Source organism: Pelophylax lessonae (assembly GCF_965119305.1).
Source record: "Pelophylax lessonae genome assembly, chromosome: 3".
Lineage (NCBI taxonomy): Eukaryota > Metazoa > Chordata > Amphibia > Anura > Ranidae > Pelophylax > Pelophylax lessonae.
The window spans coordinates 426,348,022-426,372,340 of NC_138770.1; the positions used below are offsets into that span (position 1 = coordinate 426,348,022).

Below are 24,319 nucleotides of genomic sequence, written 5' to 3' on the forward strand. Positions count from 1 at the left end.
ATGTCATGCATTTAACCCTGAAGTATACCTTATGTCTAAGCATCTGACAATATGTGATGTATTAAAATTTGAAAAGAACAGTTACATTGAATCTGTTGCATATTTATTATCACCCAGCATCCAGCTTGATAAAAATGTATTGGTGAGTTTTATGTTTTAAAAATAGGAAATATGTCATATTTACCTGCTCTGTGTAATGGTTTTGCACAGAACAGCCCAGATCCTCCTCTTTTTGGATCCTCTGCCGGCACTCCTGGACCCTCCCTCTTGCTGAGTGCCCCCATAGCAAGCTGCTTGCTATGAGGGGGGTCTTTGTGCATGCTTGCTCCTGGGCCCTGCTCTGTTTGTCCATAAGACACACACAAAATGTGGCTCGGCTGTGCCCCTGCTCCCTCCTCACTGGCTGTGATTAGCAACAGCATGAGCCAATGGCTCCCACTGCTGTCTCTGCACATCGCTGAATCAAAACTGGACTCAATTAAGTATAAGGGGGGAAGCAGCACATTAAAGGTTCTTTACCTTAATGCAGATAATGCATTAAGGTAAAAAAAAACTTCAGGCTTAAGAACCACTTTAAGTTTAAAATACAATGGAAATTTTTGATAAGACTATATAAACATCCATCTTCCAGGAATGTACAATCTACACAAATTACCTATAATCTCACATTTGGATGTTGAATTATGCTCACTCATAAGTAGAGAATAATGATTGCCTTGTGCAAATATAACTGTCAAAGGTAAAACACATTTAGATGCGATTATCACATTATATAAGAACCTATTTTGCTTTAAGACTTGAAATGTAAGTAGTTTAAACAAAATTGTGGAAAAGAACAGGTAAGGAAATGTTTTAAACCTTTTAAAAAAAATGTTTTTTTTTCCCTTCTTTTTAAAAAAAAAAAAAAAAAAAACCTTTTGGAGGTGCTTATAGCCTCAGTAATAAACATGAATTATTACAATATTAAAATTTCATATCTTTTATTGCATTAAAAATTGTAAAATGTAGCTAAAAATAAAAAATATGTATCAATGCGGGCAAAAAAACAATACATGTAATAGAAAAACGGCAGTGTTACAGAAGATTGGAACAGCAAAGGATGCTGTATCTCAACACGTTTTGTGGGTTGTGTTTCTTCAGGTGATCCTTTAATAATTAAATATTAAATTAAATGAATTAAAGTATTCTGCTGATGACAAGAAAAATAAACTGATTTGTATGAGAATGAGTGGTTCTAATTAATCATGGGATTGGGGAAAACATAAAACCATCCCAGACCCATGACACCCAGCAGAAGTAAATTCACATGAGGGGGGTTACACACTCAGAGCATCAAATGTAGTTCTGAAATTAGTATATAAAACCAGGAGGTTACCAAAAATATACATAAATGGGCCAATATCCAATGCATAAAATAACAGGGGTAAAAAGAGTATAATACCACTGGATAACAAGGCACTCATGCCTTAAATAGGATTCAAAATAGGAATCATGGGATATTGGTCCATATATGTATATTTTTGGTAACCGCCTGGTTTGGTATACTAATGTCAGTACTACTTTTGATGCCCTGAGTATGGGAGCTTCCCCCTCATTTCATGATTAAGTAGCATCACTCGTTTTCCTACAAACCAATCACGAGTAAAAAAAAACAAAAAATGTTTGCATATAATAGATACATGTAAGTTTATATACTGTATGCTGTTGGTATTTATATTATTTTTATACTGTATGCTGTTGGCAGCCCCAAAAGGATCTCCCGAAGAAGTGCAACCCACGAAATGCATTGAGATAAAGCATCTTTTGATGTCCCGTTCTTCTGTAATACTGGAGTTTTTTTCTATTGCTGTGCATTTTTAAATGCCTGCATGACTAGTTAACTGTATATGTAATTATCTAGGGAAGTGATGCTTTTAATTCTAGGGATTGGGTGCTTGTAACATCCATTTTTGCCAATTCTTACAATATAAAAGAAAATGTTATATACCTTTACTGTAAAATACACCAAGTATGCTGTCTTATGCTGGAACATTATTAGGAGCTCCCAAGTCTCATAACTGCTACGTTTTAGCACATCATGTCAGTACAAACAAGAACAGTAATGTTACAGAGGCTGCACACCTCTATAAATTTGGTCAGGCAGAACTGACAGAATAAAGGGTTATACTTGCTCTGTGTATGAAATATAATAAGCTGTACAAGCATGAAGTGGCTAGTATTAGGTCATTGTGCCTATTTGCTGCCCAAAATAAAGCTCAACTTTTTTAGTTGGAGGTAGTGAAGGAAGAGAACTGTTGGCAACCCTGTCTTGTTATTATTGCTTTTTATTTCCCTGTTCAGGAGATCCCACATTCCTTTATTCTTAGTAATCATTACCGCCATTATCGCTGAAACTAAAAGTGGAGGAAAATCGAAAACTTTGAGTTGTTACAAGAGCAGGAATGAAGAATAAAGTGTTCCAGTGAGGGCCCCTGTGGCAGTGACAACTATCTATCTAAGGTCTGGTTCACACTTATGCAGGTTGCAGTTTTCATATTCCAGGTGCATTTTGCATTTTTCAAAGCACGTTTTTGATCCATTGAAGTCTATTGGACCAAAAACCAGAAAGTCCCTAGCTCTTTCCATAAAAATGCACAGATGTGAACGTGATCCATAGAAAACCATGTTAAATGAATTGTAGTGTGTTTCTGCAAAACTGCAAATGACCTGAAAAATGCATAGGTGTGAACCAGGCCTTTGAAATGATTTCCACCACTAAGGAGAGCTTTCCTCTCACTCTTTGGTGTCTATGAGAAATAACGCAAAAGGAAATCTCCCAAATAGGTTACAGATTGCAAACAAATCCTGATACGGGTTTTATCCCTTCCCCACTCTATACCCAACTAAGCAAAATGTTTTGGCTTTATAAATACAGTGCTTTTATTATACCCCAACACATTTCTAAAAATTAGGAAACCTTTACACAAAATGCTAATAATTATTTTTCTAAATGTCTATAAAGCTGCCATAGACCTAACATTGCAGGAGTTTATGAATGATTCAACACTTACTGTATAGATTTCTTGTTCATCTGACTGGCACATATATGTATAAGCAACTATTCTGTAATGTACAAGTCTTTTGGGTCAATTCACTAAATACCACATTCTATTGTACTCCTTATTCCAAAGTAAAGTGCATATAGTGAATTTCATGTTCACATTCATTTTTTGAATTAAAATATATCATGCAGTATTTTTTCTTAATAGTAGCCTGTTCACTAAAAAAAACATGCATTGTTTCCTGAATGTGTTAAATATTTATGTTTTGAGATATTTAGAGCTTAAATTTTGCGTTATTTTTGGCATTGTTTTTTCACAAATTTTTTCATGCAGCTTTAAAACTGCACCAGAAGTTATTATTGTGAAACTATAAAAGCATTCTAGTGTGCTTTCATTCACAAAATAATCTCTATTTGATGAAATGTTACAATTTATTACATTCCTGAGCCCCTGAGGAGAACTTTTTACACTGATGATACATTGTATACTTTTCACTTCCTGGTCATTGCGTATACTTTTCACTTCCTGGTCATTGCAGAGTTCCTCTAATTGTTATTTTGTTATATTGCACATTTCTAAAATACCGCTAGCAAACACCAGGTGATGAAAAATAAAAGTGTGTGTTTTCTAGTGAATTGACTTTAATGATTTTTCAAATTTATTTTATTTTTTTTGCGGTATTTATCTCACTATTTTAACAAATGTGTGGTATTTATCTCACATTTGCTATTTTACTTTGATAAATTGACTTTTTTATTATCTAATGCGATATTTCCAAGAAATTAGTCACGTGACTTTAGTGAATTGACCCCTATGTATTTTACAGGATTCCGCAGGTATAGGTTATCCATGATCGAATCAGTGGTGGTGATGAAACAGATGTTAATCACATTTTATAATCACCAAAAGTTTAACACTAATATATTTCAAAATACAGTTCCTTAGTTGAGGGAATTTTCATCAGCACAATACTAGTAATGGTAATTGCATAATTGTTTTTGGAATAAACACTGGTGGTAGGATAACCTTAAAATTAAGGGTTTCATTAAAGGGTTCAGCTGATGTTTCTGGTTTGCAGTTAGGTTCACCTTACTAGTAAGGGGTAAGTTGGAGGCTGAGAGTAAGGTTTAGGTTTAGAAGATCAAATTAATGGTATTAGTTCAGGTTTTCGACTACCATGGGTTTGCAGAGAATCCTGCAGCTTCATGAAGTTCATGAAACATGAACTTTTGATCAAAAATTTATAAGTGCACTGCAAATATAATCAAAAAAAATAAACTGCTATAAACAAAAAAGACTGTCAATTTTGTAAAAAAACAATATTTTTTACTTTTTGCTATAAAACATATCTACAAAAAAATGAAAACTAAAAGTCAAATTTCTTTTTAAATTTAGGCCAATATATATTCTGCTAGAATTTTTTGGAAAAAAAAATCCCAATAAGCAGATATTGATTGGTTTATGCAAACGTTATAGCATCTACTAACTATGGGACAAAAAATTCCTTTTGAGATCAATAAAGTATTCTGAATCTGATAAATTTATGGAATTTTTATTTATTTTTTATATTAGTAAGGGCGGCGATCATCAACTTATATAGGGACTGCGATATTGCGGTGAACAATCAGACACTAGCTGACACTTTCTGAGAACCGGTGACCCGAATACAGTGATCAGTGCTAAAAATATGCACTGTCAATGTACTAATGACACTGGCTGGGAAGGGGTTAAACATACAGAGCGATCAAATGGTTAACTATGTTTCTAGCCAGTGTTTTTGTGTACTGCTTTCACTAGGGGAAGAAATTGATCCTAGTCCCTGCTTTGTAAGAACACAGGATTGATCCCTCTCCCCCCTCAGATTAAAGATATGACTTGTTTTTATATAGGCATATCTCAGTTCTCTGTGTATTGCCGACGATCAGCAGATGCTGGAGGACATCAAGTGCCCAGTACCCGCAGATTGCATCTGCTGTGAATTATTACAGTAGAAGCAGCCTTCCGGCGGCGTGCCCTCACCAGCTGCAGGTGGAACTGCCACCATGTAGCAGGAAAAAATGCTATAGAGCAGACAGCAAGCAGTTAAATATATTGTTGAAGTACTATTTATAGGTTACTAAATATGTGAAGGATAGCTTGGTTGTGCAAAGTAGCAGAATTATGTTTGTGGAGTTATAGGTCTGCTGTTAACTCAAAATGAGATTTCAGATATAGGTTTGTTTTAACACAATATAATTTGTCCTAGAGAAAATTACAAAGGCACTAGCTAGTCTTAGATACAAGTTACTGCTGATAACTAGTGTTAGATACCTTCATAGTTATAAAACACTAGTTATCAGCAGTAAAGACTTCTCTGAGAGAGGTGTAAAGCTGGATGGTACCAATATAAACAGGTTACTCTTAAAATGTACTTATCATGTTACCAAAAGTATTGTACAGTAAAAAAAAAAAAAAAAGAGGTCATGTAACAGACTGTGAGACACATCAATTAAACTAGAAGTAAAGGAGAAGTTAAAAGCCTTTAAAAGAAACATAGAAAGGTCAAAAGGAGGAACTGAACATCACAATTTTACAGTGTTCTTTACAGTGAGAAAGCCAAGGATATTTATTGATAGGGGGTCGTTAGCGGGGTCATTAACTGCAGGCATAGCTTGAAGTATTTGCAATGAGTAATGTCTCCTAGATTTAGCAGACAGGAATTCAATGGAAAATGATTCTAGTGCTGTTTTGTTTTAGTAGGTAGGATTGAATCTGCAATAGTTATCAGGTAGCTGCAGTACAACAATGAAATAGTAGTCTATCATTTTATTGTTAGTAAAAATGGCAGTGTCATTTTTTTTTGTCTTTAAAAATAACAGCTAAGATGTCCCCAGTAATACAAATGAAAGGTCAGTAATAAAAGTGGGATTTTAGATTCATGGAGAAATGTTTAGGATGGTTTGACAAAAATGAAGTACTTGAAAAATAGAGTCTGGTTTTACTCTGTTATAAACAAAGGCATGTGATTAAATTATACATTTGTAGCGAGGGAAATCTTCAGGCAAACACAACTTTCGAAAGACCTAGTTTATTTTTGGCTTCTAGAATATATGTACTAGTGGTTATTGGGAACATAGGGTGATGAAGACAACTGGTTATGTAGTTTAAAGTGGTTGTTTATGACCGAATGGGCCATATTCGAACATACATGGGGCAAAATAGGAGAAATAATGAAATAAAAGAGTCAAAAAGATTTTATCACTGGCGTCACCAGAATTAATGCATTGATGCTACTGGTTTCTAGCAACAGATAAATGTGAAGTGGAAGATGATAAACCTTAATAAATTTAATTCTAAAAGTCACCTGAATAAGAGTGATTTTATGGGATGGTGAAGTAGCTAGGTGTTCAAAATCAATTAAATGGAAAACATCCAGAATAATATCAGAAAACTGGAACCTAAAAAATACAGAAGATGTAAAGTGAAAAGGAGAAATAATCCGATGTGCAAAGTCAGGAAGACAATACATAAAAATACATAGTGAATTAAAGCCACGTACACACGCGACGAAAATTGGCAGGGAATTTTCGTCCAACGTCCGATCTGCTGATTTTTGGCTTGTTAGTATGATGCTTCCTACAACCAACTCCGATTTTTCGGCCGAAAAAAATCTGGTGTGCAGACTATAAAATTTTTGTTGGCCGTCAACATAACGGCTGATTTTCATGCAGTCAGTACAGATTTCGACAGGGAAAAATCTGATGAGCAAGTCTGGGCATGCTCAGTGAAGAAAGAACACAAAGAAAGCAAACCAACACATGACATCACTTCTGAAGTAGAATTTTGTTGGCCGAGAAAATTAGTGTGCAGTCTAGGCACATTCCAACCAACAAAACACAACTCTGGACAAAAGACGGACGATCGGTCGGCCGATAATCGTTGCGTGTGTACGGGGCTTAAGGCTCCATGTACACGGGACGCTGGAAATGGCCGTTTAGGAGCAGTTGGGCCTTTTTTTTTAGAAGCCCCTGAACGCAGCACCATGTCATCTTATCTGTCCATGTACACATGGTCGTTTACAGTCATTTGCAGGCAGTTGCGTTCAGGGAATTTTTTTAGAACGCAATTATTTGCGTTCGAACGTGTGTTTCCCGGCGTTTCAAATGCAGAAACGTGGCCGAACGTGACTAAACGTGACTGAACGTGATGAACCTACATTCAGCCACATTATACGTCGTTTTTTTCTTCCATTCAAAATCAATGGTTCCCTATGGGAGCCTATACATTTGAATGGAAGTCGCACCGCAAGTCGGATCCGACTTGCGGCGCGACCTGCACTGTGAGAATCTTGAGGGGGAACTCCACGCCAAAAATGGGAAAAAAACTGCGTGGGGGTCCCCCCCTGGTTCCAAACCAGGTTCTTTGGGTCCGGTATGGAATTTGAGGGTAGCCCCACGCCGAAAAAACGGCTTGGGGTCCCCCCCAAAATCCATACCAAACCCTTATCCGAGCATGCAACCCGGCAGGCCAGGAAAGGGGAGGGGACGAGCGAGGGGCCCCACCCCCCCTGGACCACACCAGTCCACATGCCCTCAACATGGGGGGGTGTTGGTGATTTGGGGCAGGGGGAGCTCTGCACCCCCCACCTCAAAGCACCTTGCCCCCATGTTGATGAGGACAAGGGCCTCATCCCCACAACCCTGGCCGGTGGTTGTGGGGGTCTGCGGGCAGGGGGCTCATCGGAATCTGGAAGCCTCCTTTAACTCGGGGGCCCCCCAGATCCCGGACCCCCTCCCTATGTGAATGGGTATGGGGTACACTGTACCCCTACTCATTCACCACATAAAAGGCAGTGTATGGAATTAACGACAGGAGACGTTTTGGAAAGTTTATTAAAAATCTTCATCCGGCTCTTCTTGTCTTCTCCTCTCTGGGGTCTTCTGCTCTTTTGCTGTCCGCTCTTCTTGTGTTCTCCTCTCCGGGGTCTTCTGCTCTTTTGCTGTCCACCCTTCTGCTGTCCTCTCTTCTTTTCTTCTCCTCTCCGGTCTTCTGCTCTTTTGCTGTCGGCTCTTCTTCTTCCTCCTGTCCTCCTCCTCCGACGTCTCCGGTGATTATGCCGGTCTCCGGTCTCTGCAGCTTATTATATAGCCATTAGGGGCGTGGCCCCCGGTGACGTCATCGGGAGGCCCCGCCCCCTCATGTCACAGATGACGACAAGAAGAGCCGGATGAAGATTTTTAATAAACTTTCCAAAACGTCTCCTGTCGTTATTTCCATACACTGCCTTTTATGTGGTGAATGGGTAGGGGTACAGTGTACCCCATACCCATTCACATAGGGAGGGGGGTCCGGGATCTGGGGGGCCCCCTTGTTAAAGGGGGCTTCCAGATTCCGATGAGCCCCCTGCCCGCAGACCCCCACAACCACCGGCCAGGGTTGTGGGGATGAGGCCCTTGTCCTCATCAACATGGGGGCAAGGTGCTTTGAGGGGGGGGTGCAGAGCTCCCCCTGCCCCAAAGCACCAACACACCCCCATGTTGAGGGCATGTGGACTGGTGTGGTCCAGGGGGGGTGGGGCAGCTCGCTCGTCCCCTCCCCTTTCCTGGCTTGCCGGGCTGCATGCTCGGATAAGGGTTTGGTATGGATTTTGGGGGGGACCCCACGCCGTTTTTTCGGCGTGGGGCTACCCTCAAATTCCATACCGGACTCGAAGGGCCTGGTTTGGAACCTGGGGGGGACCCCCACGCAGTTTTTTTCCCATTTTTGGCGTGGAGTTCCCCCTCAAGATTCTCACAGTGCAGGTCGCGCCGCAAGTCGGATCCGACTTGCGGTGCGACTTCCATTCAAATCAACAGGCTCCCATAGGGAACCATTGATTTTGAATGGAGGCAGAAAAACGCTGCTAAAAGCAACGTGGTCAAACGTGCAATAACGCAAATGGAAAAAGCTACTGAAAGCACGTTTAACAGCTGCTTTTTCCCGGCGTCAGAAATAGCTTTGCAGGACGTTTTTTCTAACGTCCCAGGTACATGGAGCCTAAGCCTTCAAAGACTGGACAACTGAAAGAAGATATTGCAAGAATTACCTAAAAAGTGCTTTTTAGTGAAAGATGTAACTCTACCCCACAACCGTTTCTGTTTTCTAGGTTGGCTTTGGTTAAAAAAAAAAAAAAAGTATCAGAGAGGCCACGCCTGGGTTAGTGATCGTGGTATGATAGCCAGGAGATGTAGATATTTAAAGAGACAAAGGTCATGGACAGGATTCGTTTCTTGCATAAAGCAAGAGTTCCACAGCGAACATCTGAAGAAAGGATAGCATGAGGAATTTCTTGGGATAGAAATTAGCTTAGTTGGGAGCTTGGAAGTTTCTTAGTTATACTTACTGTTGCCTTTATTCACACTTTATCAATTGCATAACTTGAGCACAAGATATAAAAAATGAACTGTTTTATAAACATATAGATGAAATACATTAACATCAGTATATTTTCAGGTGTTCATCTGGTTTTACTGGTAATCCAAGTATTCCAGGAGGTTCTTGTCAAGAATGTGAGTGCAACCCATATGGATCATCATCTATGATATGTCACCCAAGAACTGGTCAATGCATGTGTAAACCTGAATCGACAGGCTTGAAGTGTGGTGGCTGCAATCAACGGCATGTGCGGGAGGGCCCGGTGTGTGCATGTATGTATACTAACCTGATTTACCCTTGTTTTTGATGTTTATTATGAAACCCAAGTATTTTCTGAAAATATTGTATTCCAGTGCAATATCACATACAGACATTCAATTTAGTAATAGTGTATGTAGTGCAGGGTGATGTTAATTATGGTTGTTAATCTGACTTCTGTTATTCCATTTTTTTAAGCTAATGAGAATTGGCTTACAGCTGATTACATCTTCTTCCTGTTCTCGCTGCCTGCTTGCTTGGGTCAGATGGAAACTCTCCCATGAAAAACTATGGGAAATCTTCTGATACACAAGACAAAATAAATATATTTGAGTTATTGATGTGTAAAATAAACACCATAGGTATTCAAAGCAAACCAAGCTTCACCTGTTTTACTAACCTCAGTGAAAGAATAACAGAAATTAGAGGAAAAATTACTCAACATGAGAGATTTTGGGGGTTATTTACTAAAGGAAAATAGACTGTGCACTTTGCAAAGTGCAGTTGCATTCTGCATGAGCAGTTGCCCCAGAGCTTAGTAAATGAGCAGAAGCTCTGCTGACTTCCATCATCCAATCATGTGCAAGGAAAAACACAATCTTTTTTAGTTTCCTTGCACGCAATTGCAAAATAAAGCTTTACCTCATTTACTAAGCTCCGGAGCAACTGCTCTTGCAAAGTGCAACTACACTTTCCAAAGCGCACAATCTTTTTGCCTTTAGTAAATCAACTCTTTTATTGCCATTTTTACTCTTTATCTTTTATGCAAGATGAAAAAAAGAAACCTCTATCAAAGTGATATGTTCTAGTACTGAAATAAAACATCCTAAACTCAGATTTTATAGACAGACAAACAATAGGTATAATAGCTTCAAATGTCCCTTATTTGGAGTGACTAACACTTTTTTTTTTTTTTTTTAACTAAATTCTTCCACCCCTCTTTCTTCCACAAATTTCCCTCTTTAAGGCCTGATGTAGAGGCTTGTATAAATAAATATAATATTAAACTTTAAAATATGTTAAGAAGATAATTGCAAATGGACAACGTCAAAGGAAAAGATGGCTATTCTCAATGTAGAGTGAAAAGTCAAGAGTTCTGTTCTCAGTAAATCACTTCAAATTAGTGAGGTTTTATATGATGTTGTGAAATCTCTTCTCACACTCTAAATTTTAGTGATGAAAACATTTTTACATCCCTAGATTGCTCACCTGCTTCTAGCCCATTGTTTATATTCTATATTCTATTCCCTTGGTATATCCACAGCTCTGTAGGTCTGATCATCAAGTATTCGTAAAATAGAAGCTTAAAAAAAAAACCACAAAACAAATGGTTACATTTGGACACAGATTAATGCTAGCTAACACCTGAGATTTTCAGAATGTCCACACCATTTTACTGTTACCTTTTAAATGCTGACCGCTAGCAAAGATAATATTCCTCAGCTTAGTGAATAGTGTGAAGGTGTCTTCACTGTGAACACATAAACAAATGAAGCTGCCTTTTACGTGATGACTGATAAAGAGAGCTCAGCACATTGATAGGGGTCGTTCTCACTTGTTCATTTTTGACAGATTTATTTTCTAACTCATGAAAGCACATGTTGCAATGTGCCGTGCATTACATGTCAATCGGTGTTATAACACAGGCCAACAGAAGTAAGTATGTATTGATGCACTAATGATGTGCATTTTTATGTGCTTTGTAATGTATATTGATATTCATTTTGATGTGTTTCAGACTGTTTAAGACATGTCTGGCTTAACAATACAAAAAAAAAAAAAAATAGGTGAGGAATCTAGGGATACAAAAGACAAATGAAAAAAGGCCTACCTCTTTTATAAATTAGTCCCCCACAAATGAAAAAAGCTATTTTGTATTGTTAACAGAAAGCATCTGTAAAGCTGGCCATAAGCAGATCAAATCCTGCTGAACCAGCTAAGATTCTAATCATATATTGGCAGGCTGAATGTACCCAAGGTGATTGAACCATCAACTTGAGGTACAATCAGTCTGCTGGATTTTACATGCCATTATGACTGTGTTCTCCCTGCAGGGATGGCTTTTCCCTGCTCCACCACCCACGTGGAAGAAAAATATATTTAAAAATATATTTTAAAAATACATTCTTAATATATTTTTCCTGAATATATTGACATATATTTGAAATACTACAATTTTGGCCATATTCAATATATTTCTAATATATTTTTGAATATATTATTGAATATATATTCAGAATACATGCTCAAATATATTTCGAAATGTATTTTGGAATGCATTGTGAAATATGCTGTGAATATATTCAGAAATATATGTTAAATGTACTTCTGAATGCATTTATCAATATATTTCTGCAGCCATAAATATATTTCAAAGTGCATTTTGGAATGCATTGTGAAATATGTTGCGAATATATTCAGACATATATTTCACAATGCATTCCAAAATGCACTTTGAAATATATTTATGGCTGCAGAAATATATTGATAAATGCATTCAGAAGTACATTTAACATATATTTCTGAATATATTCACAGCATATTTCACAATGCATTCCAAAATACATTTCGAAATATATTGCAAAGTGCATTTTGGAATGTATTGTGAAGTATGCTGTGAATATATTCTGGAATGTATGTTGTGAATATATTCTGGAATGTATGTTGTGAATATATTCTGGAATGTATGTTGTGAATATATTCTGGAATGTATGTTGTGAATATAATCTGGAATGTATGTTGTGAATATAATCTGGAATGTATGTTAAGTGCCAGTTCACACTGCCGTGACTTATCGGTATAATGAAACTGTTCTAATCCCAGCGACTTAGAAAAAGGTTTCTGCGCTACTTTGTGGTGACTTCTGTTAATGAAGTCACAAGCAAGCCGCAATGAGTTTGTGCAGGGAGTCTGCTGTCAAAAACGTGCAACTTTGAAGCTGCATAGATGTGAACAGGCCGTAAATGTACTTTTGAATCAAAAATGTAAAAAATATATTCCTATTATATTTTGAAATGCATTTATATACTGTATTTTATATATTGTAGGTCTATAAAACCAACAAATTCTTCTGATAGTTTTCAAAATATATTTCCAATGCATTTCAAATATAATACACTACATTAAAAATGTATACTCCTTGAATTCGAAAACATTTTCTGGATGTGGAAAAAAAAATTAACACAAAGTACAAAACTCAAAAATTTTATTAACATGTAAATATACAAAAAAAACAAAACACAGAAAACAAAGTGGTGTTAGGCGTGGCAACAGACATTAACAAAATAAGTTTATTTGTTGTATTCTGTTGAGGTTCCTGATGTTTCCTTCAGGCGATATTTCAGCTCCGCAATTTTTCTGTTGACAGCATCACTTATTACACCTTTGGAAGTCCCAGGAAACTTTGCCAAAGTGGCAGCTTTAAAAAGTAAATGGAAAATATTAGACTTATTTGTTTTTCCTTGTGAACCAAAAGCCCTGTAAACAGATGCATCTGAGTAAATAAAACTAACAATTTGAAGCATGTATAAAAATATTGTAGACCTTTAAAAATCTGTACAGAATCAAAATCTTGTCTCTCTCTACAACTTGCCTATTAATGCAGACTACTACCAGATTAACCACTTCAGCCCCGGAAGGTTTACCCCCTTCATGACCAGGCCATTTTTTGCGATATGGCACTGCGTTACTTTATTTGACAATTTCGCGGTCACGCAACTCTGTACCCAAATAAAATGTATGTCCTTTTTTTTTTTTTTTTTTACCACAAATAGAGCTTTCTTTTGGTGGTATTTGATCACCACTGTGTTTTTTTATTTTTAGCGCAAAAAACAAAAAACAAAAAAACACCAATATTTTTTACTTTTTGCTATAAAACATTATAGAAAAAAAAAAAATAAATAAAAATAAAAAATTCTCATCAATTTAGGCCAATATGTATTCTGCTACATATTTTTGGCAACCCCCCCCCCCTCCAATAAGCCTATATTGATTGATTTGTTATAGTGTCTACAAACTATGGGATAGATTTATGGATTTTTTTTTTTTTACCAGTAATGGCGGCGATCAGTGATTTTTACCAGACTGCGACATTGTGGCAGACAAATCTGACACTGACACTTGTGGCAGACAAATCTGACACTGACACTTTTTGGGGACCAGTGACACCAATACAGTGATCAGTGCTAAAAAAAAAAAAATGCACGGTCACTGTATATGACACTGGCAGAGAAGGGGTTAACATCAGGGCGATCAAAGGGTTAAATGCGTGCCTTGGAAGTGCTTTCTGTGTGGAGGAGGTGCTCTGACTGGGGGAAGACAGAGATCCATGTTCCTACTTAGCAGGAACATAAGATCTCCATCTTCCCCTCTGACAGAACGGCGGTCTGCCTGGTTTACATAGGCAGACCGCCATTATGCCGCTCTCCTGAACAATCGCGGACTGCCTGTGAACATCGGGTGCGCACCCCAGACCCTGTGCACAAAATCATATAGGTACGTGAATTGGAGCAGAAGAGCAATGCCCCGCAGTATATGTATGTGGGGTGGTCAGCAAGTGGTTAAATAAGATACTTCATTTTGACAACACTAAAATTGGCTTACTGTCTACCTGTCAAAGCTGATGTTTTCACTGGGTCTAACTGCACCCGCTTCTCTCCATCTGTCAGCCGCTTAGAAGCACCGCCTTTAAAGTTACTTTTTAATAGGGTTTCCGTGTCAAATAAACACACAAGAACAGCTCTAACAAATGCTGAAGCAGTACGACATTGATGTGCTGCAGTCCACTGCGGTACAGACAAGTACACACCAGTTCCAGGATGCAGCTCCATCTGCAATGAGATAAATGGCATATTAGGAACTAGATACTTCTTTAAATTTAAATGACAGAGTTTTTAAAATGAACGATTAACAATTCTGCAAACAATGTGGAATGCAAGATTTTGAAACCTTCAAAACACAATGTTAAAGAAGCCTGGTTCTCAGGTTGTGGATAGTGAACCAACGTTCAGTGGATCACCACATGCCTTCCACTGCACTAGATGAGGTTCCTTAGCCTCCCCATAGCACACTGTCAAGTTTTCACACTGAGCTGCCATTCAGAATATTTTTACCGAAGTGTCAGTTTGCAGTGGGGTGGTGTTATGGCCATGAGAGAGCTCCACCCATATGTGCATTGCATACAGCTCCATCACATGCCCTGTGGAGACTGGTGCCCGGACCAGAGCGACACCGCATTCTTGCTCTTAGCACCTATATGGTGCATGCAAGGGAGCTGTACAAGTAATGCACATATTGATGTAGCTTATTTATAGCACAACAAACCACGACCCAGCCCTGTGTGATTATTTTAGTTTACCATGCAATTGCACCTACCACGCATTCTGATGTGGGAAGTGCATTTCCATTTATTTGAATGGCACCCCAAATGCACCTCCCACCCACAGTTTGATAGCCCGCAACGCAATGCTGTGCATGCTTGTGTGGTGCAATTTGGGTCATCAGGTGTTGACCAAGGATGAATGTCGGTCCTGAGGTCTCATAGGTTGAGAACCACTGTTATAGAAAATGCAATAGCAATTTGAATCTATCTCTGCATGTTTTCTACTTCTCTATACATTTCTTCTTGGTGAATAAATTGAGGGAGCTTTTAAACTTGCTAATGTAGTCTTGCATGATTTTGTCATGTGCAACTAATTTCAAATAGCACTTGAAAATAAATCCCCCCGAATATTCAAGTGTGGGAAAAAAGAAGACAACCTGTTTAGGTCTAGAGTACGATGCTTGACAAGGAGATGAGCTCAACTCTTCAGATGAAATGGATGCTGATGCATACGATGCCCCCACACAGGATGAACTGCCACCTTCATTCTTCAGTGCTATCAGCTGCGCTGTTGTGTTTTTCAGTGTATCTAATACACCAGGCAGCTCTATGGAAATGCATTACTTTAGTTACAAAAACTTTTAAGAAGCAATCTATTTTCTCACTATATCTATTCATTTGTTAGAAATTGATTACTTATGTAAAATGTACCTATATATGATTAGAGGGTTTCCTCCAGTATGCTGCTGGCTCCCCACTAGATCAAAAATATTTCAGTAGGGTTTCCCAAGGTAAAAGTGAGCATGTCCCACAAAATACAAACTTACATGTGCAGTATGTAGTTACCACAGTGCACTTACTGATACTATAATGAACGCAGTACAGTAATCGAACACCTAACTATCCCCGAGGTACTGTTGTTTCTGGTTGATTGAGAGCTAATAGTAACTCTCGAGCAACCCCCCCCCCCCCCCATGACATCCTGTTCCCCCTCTCTTCCCCCATGACCTGACTGACCTGCTGACAAGCTTCCTCAGCCAACAGGTGAATGTAAGCAGCTGGGAGCAATAGTGAAACTGCTATTGGCCATTTCAAATTACAATAGCCAACAACAGGCTGGCTATTGTACCTGAACAGAGGAGTGAAAGTGAACAGAGAGAGAAAGTTCTCGGATTCACCTCTCTATTCAGTGGGCGGGCATAGCCAGCCTGCTAGTGTAATTTTAAATAGCCAATAGCAGGCTGGTTTGCAGGTTGCTTGAATGACAGATAATGGGGAGTTTACAGTATGAATATAATAAATGTCACAAACTTGTGTGCCATTGCTAATCATGATCAAGAGTTCTCTTTGTCAAATATTTCCACACAAAAACATATTCCAGTGGAAATAAAAAATTTGGATCTAGGTGTAGACTAGCAGAATGAGAAGAAGATACATAACCCACAGATTACCAGAATAATTGGGCAAAATTATGTTTGGTCATTTGTGTCCATTTTCTGCCTGCCTTTCAGAAATGTACCTACCTAGCTAAGAGTTAGGTTGTATTGACTTGCCTGTAACAATTAACTGTCTCAGTTGATGGTTTTCTTCTTCCAAGTGCTTAATCTGGTTTTCCATTTTCCTAAATGTTCCTGCGGCTTCATCCTCGTCTTGCTTATCTTTCATAGCATCAAGTAACTGCCTTGCAGCAGCTGTTTCTGCCTGTCTGCGTATGGTCTTCTGTGATTTAGACTACAACATTTTGAGAATAGTCACTAACACAAAGGAACATGTCATATTACAAACTTAAATTTAGGATTAATACAATTATCAGTAACAAAGCTAGGATATAGCCCCACAATTTACCACTAAAACAATGTTCTCAGGGGCAGACTGACACAGATCACATTATTAGTAATGGCAGCAGCATTAGATGTGCACATGCTATGGTTAGGATAAATGTTGGGATTCATTAATCGACTGATTTGGTTGCCCTGCTCTTTCATAATTCTTCCAGTGTTGTATAAAAGTACCCAGGGCCATATTTATTGATTAGATCATGGGCACATATTTTCTTGGGTCCCCTTGCCCCATACCCACCATGCCCAGCCCCTACTCAACACACCCCCACCATGCAATTCCTATTTCCACCCCAACATTCCAAGAAAAAAAAAAAAGGGAGAGATGACCCCTCATGAGATGTGAACCTGTGCAAGATGTCACGCAGTCATGCTACATGGTGTATGACAGGGGTGGAACAACACTATGTGATGCCAATAGCATAGTAAACAGAATGGTGTGACCTATGCAGAGGTGGACTGGCAACACATATACTAATCCATACCATCCTCCCTCCTGTAACATCCTCCCCCAGTGTGGGGGTGTGCTGTGCCACCCCCCCCCCACACTGTACCATGCTCCCTGCTGTATTGTACCACCTCCCCCCCCCCTGTACTGTGCCATCCTTCACACCTGGCATGCATCATTCTTCCTCCACACTGTGCCATCTCCCTCAACCCCCATACTTTGCTATCCTTCCCGGTCCTGTATCATCCTTCCTTCTATGCTTCCCAGCCAAATGTCATTCTCTTAGACAGTTGTCTCAGCTCCACACTGTCTCCTTGTAAATCATATGCAAAGCAGCCAGTGTCACAGAAAATGGCAGGCCTGGGATCAGAGAGAGGTCAAAGCAGCTCTCAGGGCAAGACACACCACTTTTTCACACAGCGGAGCCTGCCAACAGTGCAGGAGAAAGTTTAATATGCATTCTCTGTGGACAAAGCAGAGAACGGGAGCAGAGATGCACAGCACAGCCAATGTTCCTACAGTGACAGGTCCCCTCCCGGCTGAACGTTCAGTCCACCCTTGCACGTGTATATCTTTTGAGTGCTCAAGGGGCAGCTGCTTTGTTCCTCAAAACAATGACTGGGGCAACTGTCCCTTTTGCCCTAAGTGAAAGACAGTCTTTAAAGTTCTTATGCTAAAGAAGAGTATCAACCCTACATTAATAATAAAGGCTGTACCTGAACATATACAGGGGTAGATTCGTCCTCTGATGTTGATAATTCTTCTAATCTTCTTTTTGAAATTCTTTTTTCACTCAAAGGTTTTTCTTTTTTGGCAACAAGGCAATTTAGTTTTCTCATTAGTGAAAGTTCTCGATCTAAAAACAAAAAGCATAATACTTTAATCAGAATCAAGACTTTAAATATCTTTATTTAGTAAAAATGTTATAAATTTTTCATGCTTGCACCACATATCTGCAACAAATATCCAGTGTTATTGGTCACATTTGATGTTTTTAAAATTATATTCTAGAGGAAATATAAATAATCAGAATTTTACAGGTCTTTTTCTTAGGAGGCCTAAATACTGTCCATACTAAACTTCAGTCTTTGTGTGTTTTTTCCATTAAAAAGTCTAGTGTTATATGGTATTGGATGGACTGAATCGTTACCCAAGTGCACAGCTACACTTAACCACTTGCTGACCGTATACTCGGTACTTGATCCTGCACTTCTTGGTCTGGGGTGTGCACACGCGCTGCCGGCGACCCCCTTCCACTGTGATTGGACACGGCAGGATCCAATCAGTGGGTCCAGCTGACTTGATGTCTGACAGGACCCGCCGATTGTTCAGGACAGAAACAGAACAGTGGTCAGAACAAGGCAGACTGTCGTTCTGTCAGAGGGGAAAGTAGTGATCCTGTGTTTCTGCAAATCAGGAACACAGATCTCTGCCTTTCCATAGTACAAGCACCTCCCCCACAGTAACCAAGCACATATTAGGCACACATTTAACCATTAGATTGCCCCTAATGTGAACCCCTTTCCTCTCCAGTGTCATTAGTACAGTAACCGTGCATATTTTTAGCACTGATCACTGAAATAAGGTTACTGGTCCCCCCCAAAAAAAAAGAAAAAAATTAGTGTCCGATTTGTCCGCCGCAACATTGCAGTTCCGCTATAAGTGGCTGATCACTGCCATTGCTAGTAAAAAATAAATACATTTCCAAGGTTTGTAAACACTATAACTTTTGCAAAAAACCAATCAATATACACTAATTGGGTTTTTTTTCTGTACCAGCAGAATACATATTGACCTAAATGTATGAAGAAATTTGATTTTTTTAATTTTTTTACTGGCTATGTTTAGGAAAGGAAAAAATATTGTTTTTTTTTTAAAATTGTTGGCCTTTTTTTTGTTTAAAGTGGGAAAAAAATAAAATAAAATATCAGAGGTCGTCAAATACCACTAAAAGAAAGTATTTGTGAGAAAAAAAGGACATCAATTTTAGTTGGGTACAGTGTTGCACGACCGCGCAATTGTTAGGTAATTTTTCTGGGAAAAAAAAAAGGCTGGGCAAATATGGCTTAAAGAGAAAGAAAACTTCCTCTTCAGACATTTACCTACAGTGAAAATATCTCCTAACTGTGTACCGTTAAGAAGATATCACTGGCACATGCGCTCTGAAGGAGTGGCCACATGGTGCCGTTCTTTCAGAGTCCCGTGCCATAAACTGCTGCTCCCGCGCACATGTGGAAGTGACGTCATTGTGGCTCTGACCAATCACAGCGCCAGAGCCCCACAAGCCTGGAAGAAACTCTGAGAAAAATGTGAGCGGTGGCTGCTGGAACAGCTTCGTTCTAAGGTATTACATAATGCCTTTGTCTTACCGAGTTTTTTTTCTGAGTTTACAACCTCTTTAATCTAGCTGAGTGAATTGGTAACCCCTAAAGCATTCTTCTAGTATAGCAGATATATTAAATATATTAATTTACCGTCCACATCCAATAGAGTCGCTTCATAGCAAGGCCAACCTCCTGGAGGGCATTTTCCTTGTCGCCATTCCATCATATACGTTTCCTGCCCAGTGATGGTATCATTTTCTTTATAGCCCCTGATCCAGTCACATTTAATCACGCTGTATGTATGTGCATCATCACCTTCTTCCCATCGCACCAAAGCAAATCTTGTCATTGTGCGCAGTGCAGTCCAAACTTCAATGATGCTAAAATAAAACAAAGACCTTGTGGGACACAATTTAATAATGTGATATGGTGATATGGGGATCTTCACCTTTTTTCCACTTGCAAGAAAGGCCATTGTTTTTACTTAATTTGGCAGCCTGACTATTTTTAGTCTCGGTTCACACTGGGGTGACTTGTTGCGCTCCATTAAGTGCAATGAAACTGTTGTAATCTGATCGCCCCAAGTTAGAAAAAGGTTTCTGCGCTACTTGGGGGCAACTTTAGAGTGTCTTGCATTGACTTCTATTGAAGAAATAGTTTGCAAGCTGCGCTGTAATCGCACTGTATGGGGTGGCTTCACCGTCTGGCGACTTTGAAGCCGCCTCAGTGTGAACCTTAAGCCTTAATGGGTTAGTTCCTGTGATGTTAAAAAAATAAATAAAACAAGGATCAGTGTCCTGTGTCCATTTTTATTAGTATGATATATTTTAGCAGAAAAAAAAAACTGTGCATATATAAAATGTCCTCCACCAGTGAGTAATATGGGCTTGCTTGTATTTGTAGTGCACTCATCCTTCCAACAGTATACCACTCTCACCTCACAAGATGGACCAAATGAATTTTCAGGTCAAACACTCTTTTACATAGGGTTTTCATGCTCTTTTGTATGTATCCTTAAAGGTTAATAAGGATCTCTCATTATTGGTAGTGATGTCGCGAACATAAAATTTAATGTTCGCGAACGGCGAACGTGAACTTCCGCAAATGTTCGCGAACCGGGCGAACCACCATAGACTTCAATAGGCAGGCGAATTTTAAAACCCACAGGGACTCTTTCTGGCCACAATAGTGATGGAAAAGTTGTTTCAAGGGGACTAACGCCTGGACTGTGGCATGCCGGAGGGGGATCCATGGCAAAACTCCCATGGAAAATTACGTAGTTGACGCAGAGTCGGGTTTTATTCCATAAAGGGCATAAATCACCTAACATTCCTAAATTGTTTGGAATAACGTGCTTTAAAACATCCAGTGTGTGTATACGATCAGGTATGATGTTGTATCAATCAGGTAGTGTAAGGGTTACGCCCGCTTCACAGTGACAGACCAAACTCTGACAGACCAAACTCCCCGTTTAACGCATCGCAAACATCCGCAAACAGACCAGAACCGACCAAAATGGGACAGGAACTGGGCTTTAAGGGTTAGGGTTATGGTGAGATACTTAGGGTTAGAGTTAGTAGCCCTACCCCTACGCCTCTAACCCTAACCCTCTAACCCTAAGCACTAAAAATAACCCTAACCCTAGCCCTAACCCTAACTCTAATTTTTTTTCTGGTTCTGGACATGCTACAGAGCTGAAACTTCACAGGTACACTTTTTAGACCCCCCCCCCCCCCCCCCAGACACTGAATCACACAAAAAAAGTTCTTAAAAATTGTCATTTTTGATAAAAAAGCCAATTATTGGAAAAATTAAAAAAAAAAAAAATTCTTTGGATTTAGTGTCTGGGGGGGTCTAAAAAGTGTACCTGTGAAGTTTCAGCTCTGTAGCATGTCCAGAACCAGAAAAAAAAGATCATTTTTCAGTAGAGCAGGGATGGTGGGACCCTCCTTTTACACCTATATGATCTTTTTTTTTCATGTAAGTTAGTGATGGAAGATGCAACACACATTATATATGTTTGTGTGTGTGTATATATATATATATATATATATATATATATATATATATATATATAGACAAAGAGAAAAGGAAGAATCAGTGCAAGATGTCCCTACTGGATGAACCATAGATATATGAGTAAAATTGATAGAAAGATAAATACTTCTTAAAATCTTCTATAATCATAAAAATGTAAATATGTGCAACTGTGAAAAATGCTTATTTTGTAAGATAAAAGTTGATGGTAAAATACTTTTAAAATTATATACAAAGGTGCTCCTATAATAAATAATCAAGATCTTAAAGATAAAGCATCCTGATAAGATGATAGATGAAGTAATGTGAAAACTCAAGTGAGTGCCCTCTGAAGAGTGAACCCCTACAACCAGAAGGTTGCACAATGGGTATGTGAAATTAAGATCATAAAGTGAAAAATCTTTTTAAGAAGATAAATGAAGTGGTAAATGAAAATCGGGTAAGTGCCCTCTGAAAAGTGAACCCCTACAACCAAACAAGTTGTACAACGGGTATATGAAATAAAGTTGAAAATTTGCCAGTGAAAATAGCGAATGAATAACAATAAGTGCCGGTTCACACTGATGCGGCTGCGGCGATCGCATGTAATGTCGGAGCGCACTGCTCCTTAAATACATGCGATCGGCTGTGCGGTGCGAGTTTAGCTATACACTTTGTATGGCTAAATTCCCACCGCACCCACAGCAAAGACGCACAGGACCCTTTTTTGCAGCCACATCAGGATCGGATCGCACAGCAGTTCACACTTGTGCGATCCGATCCTGTGCGAACTGCAAGATCGCACTGCGATATGCGATCAAACTGGGGGTGTCGTTAAGATTACATTGACACCCCCTGCGTATCGCATATGGCAGTGTGAACTGCCGGGGGTGTGTTTGCGATGCGGGAACACGCTGCGAATTCGCAGCCTTCCCGCATCGCATAAGTGTGAACCGGGGCTTAATGTGCCAGTGAAATAGCAAGTAAATAACAATCTGTTGATCTCCAAGTGTCCAAAGGGGAGAAGCCGTGATGACGTCACTTCCAGTCTACGGCCGAGAGCGGAAGTAGAGCAACGGACCGCAACAGCGGGATTCCCTGCAATATTTTATGAATGCTGTTATCTCTCTACCTAAGTGTAAGTGTAATTTTATTCGATTAACCACTTAAGCCCCGGAAGATTTTACCCCCTTCCTGACCAGAGGTTTTTTTGCGATTTTTTACTGCGTGACTTTTTTTAACAGACAATTGCGCGGTCGTGCAACGCTGTACCTAAACAAATTTCACATCCTTTTTTTCCCACAAACAGAGCTTTCTTTTGGTGGTATTTGATCACCTGTGCGATTTTTTGATCATACGCTATAAACAAAAAAAAAAAGTGTAAATTTTGCAAAAATAGCAATATTTTTCACATTTTTTTTTATATGAAATTCCCCCCCAAAAAAATGTAAAAATCAAAATTTTTTAAAATTTTCGGCCAATTTGTTTTATGCTACATGTTTGGTAAAAAAAAAAAAACGCAAAAAGCGTATTTTGATTGGTTTGCGCAAAAGTTATCGTGTTATGGTGTTTTTTTTTTTTTTAACGAGTAATGGCGGCGATCTGCGATTTTTTTTTGCGGGACTGCGACATTGCGGCGGACAGATCGGACCCTTGACTGACATTTTTGACACTTTTGGGGGTACCAGTGACATTACTACAGTAATCTGTGCTATACATATGCACTGTTACTGCAAAATGACATTGGCAGGGAAGGGGTTAACTGTATTGGAGAGGGAGGGGTTAAGTGTGTCCTAGGGGCGTGATTCTAACTGTGATGGGACATGGCTACTAGTGTAAAAACAGAGATCAACGGTTCTACATAGTAGAACCGTCTGATCTCCATTTTTACACAGGGGAGAATGACAGGCGGCTTGTTTACATAAGCCCCCGCCTTTCTCCCGCTCTACCGACGATCGTAGTGTGACCGGCGGTCATCGGGTGCGCCGGTCACACGCGCAGACTCTTCAGTGAACGAGCCAGGGCGGGCGTGCGCTCACCCGCTATTGGCTCACAAACCGGTCACAGGCTAGTGACGTATATATACGTCACTTTGCCTGGCCGGGGCTGACCGCCGCAGTATATCTACTTGCGGCAGTCGGCAAGCGGTTAATTAAAGCTGTTAAAACTTACTGCACTATGAGAGTCCCTTTATCATTTTCTTCTGGTAAACGAGTATCCCAGTAAGTACACAGCCATCTCTTTACACCGGAGGTTATTAGAGAAGTACACTATCCCATCCATCCAGCATATCCAGTGTATCCATATTGGAGGAGTGTGACTGATTGGAATACCTGATCTGGAGGGTCTGCAGGTTGACCTTATATACCTGAACCGCTCTTTTGAGTGTTAATGGAGGTGAGCGGCCATTACACACCTTTGTGGATTTCCTAGCTCACGAAAGTTCGCACTGGGTTGTCACCGGAAGCATTTTGTGTCACTACACCTTTATTTTAATAATATTTTAACCACTTTTTTTTGCCCCGGTTTTTGTGCACTATTATACCCCTCTGCTTTTTTTCCCGTTATGGTTTTTTTTAGTGGAGATCATTATTTATGCATTTTTTTTTTCTTTGGACACTTGGAGATCCAACAGATTGTTATTTACTTGCTATTTCACTGGCACATTTATTGTTATTCCT

The 24,319-nt window shown here is 39.3% G+C and overlaps 2 protein-coding genes across 5 annotated transcripts in view; one reads left to right on the forward strand and one right to left on the reverse strand.

Moving 5' to 3' along the window:
• Positions 1-24,319, forward strand: part of LAMA2 (laminin subunit alpha 2) — a 1,405,743-nt gene that overhangs the window by 1,014,416 nt on the left and 367,008 nt on the right. For 3 of the 4 annotated variants that reach the window (XM_082249565.1, XM_082249566.1, XM_082249568.1), the window contains one exon: positions 9,513-9,706. In XM_082249565.1, the coding sequence (XP_082105691.1) occupies positions 9,513-9,706 (194 nt within the window). The remainder of the gene's footprint in view (positions 1-9,512; positions 9,707-24,319) is intronic. The other variant, XM_082249567.1, reaches the window with a different exon arrangement.
• On the reverse strand, positions 12,983-18,137 carry LOC309549356 (uncharacterized protein; the record flags this gene model as incomplete). Its single annotated transcript, XM_082249571.1, has 5 exons — positions 12,983-13,110; positions 14,302-14,521; positions 15,450-15,619; positions 16,566-16,743; positions 18,015-18,137. 5 exons carry the CDS (start codon positions 18,135-18,137, stop codon positions 12,983-12,985), a joined length of 819 nt encoding a protein of 272 aa, XP_082105697.1.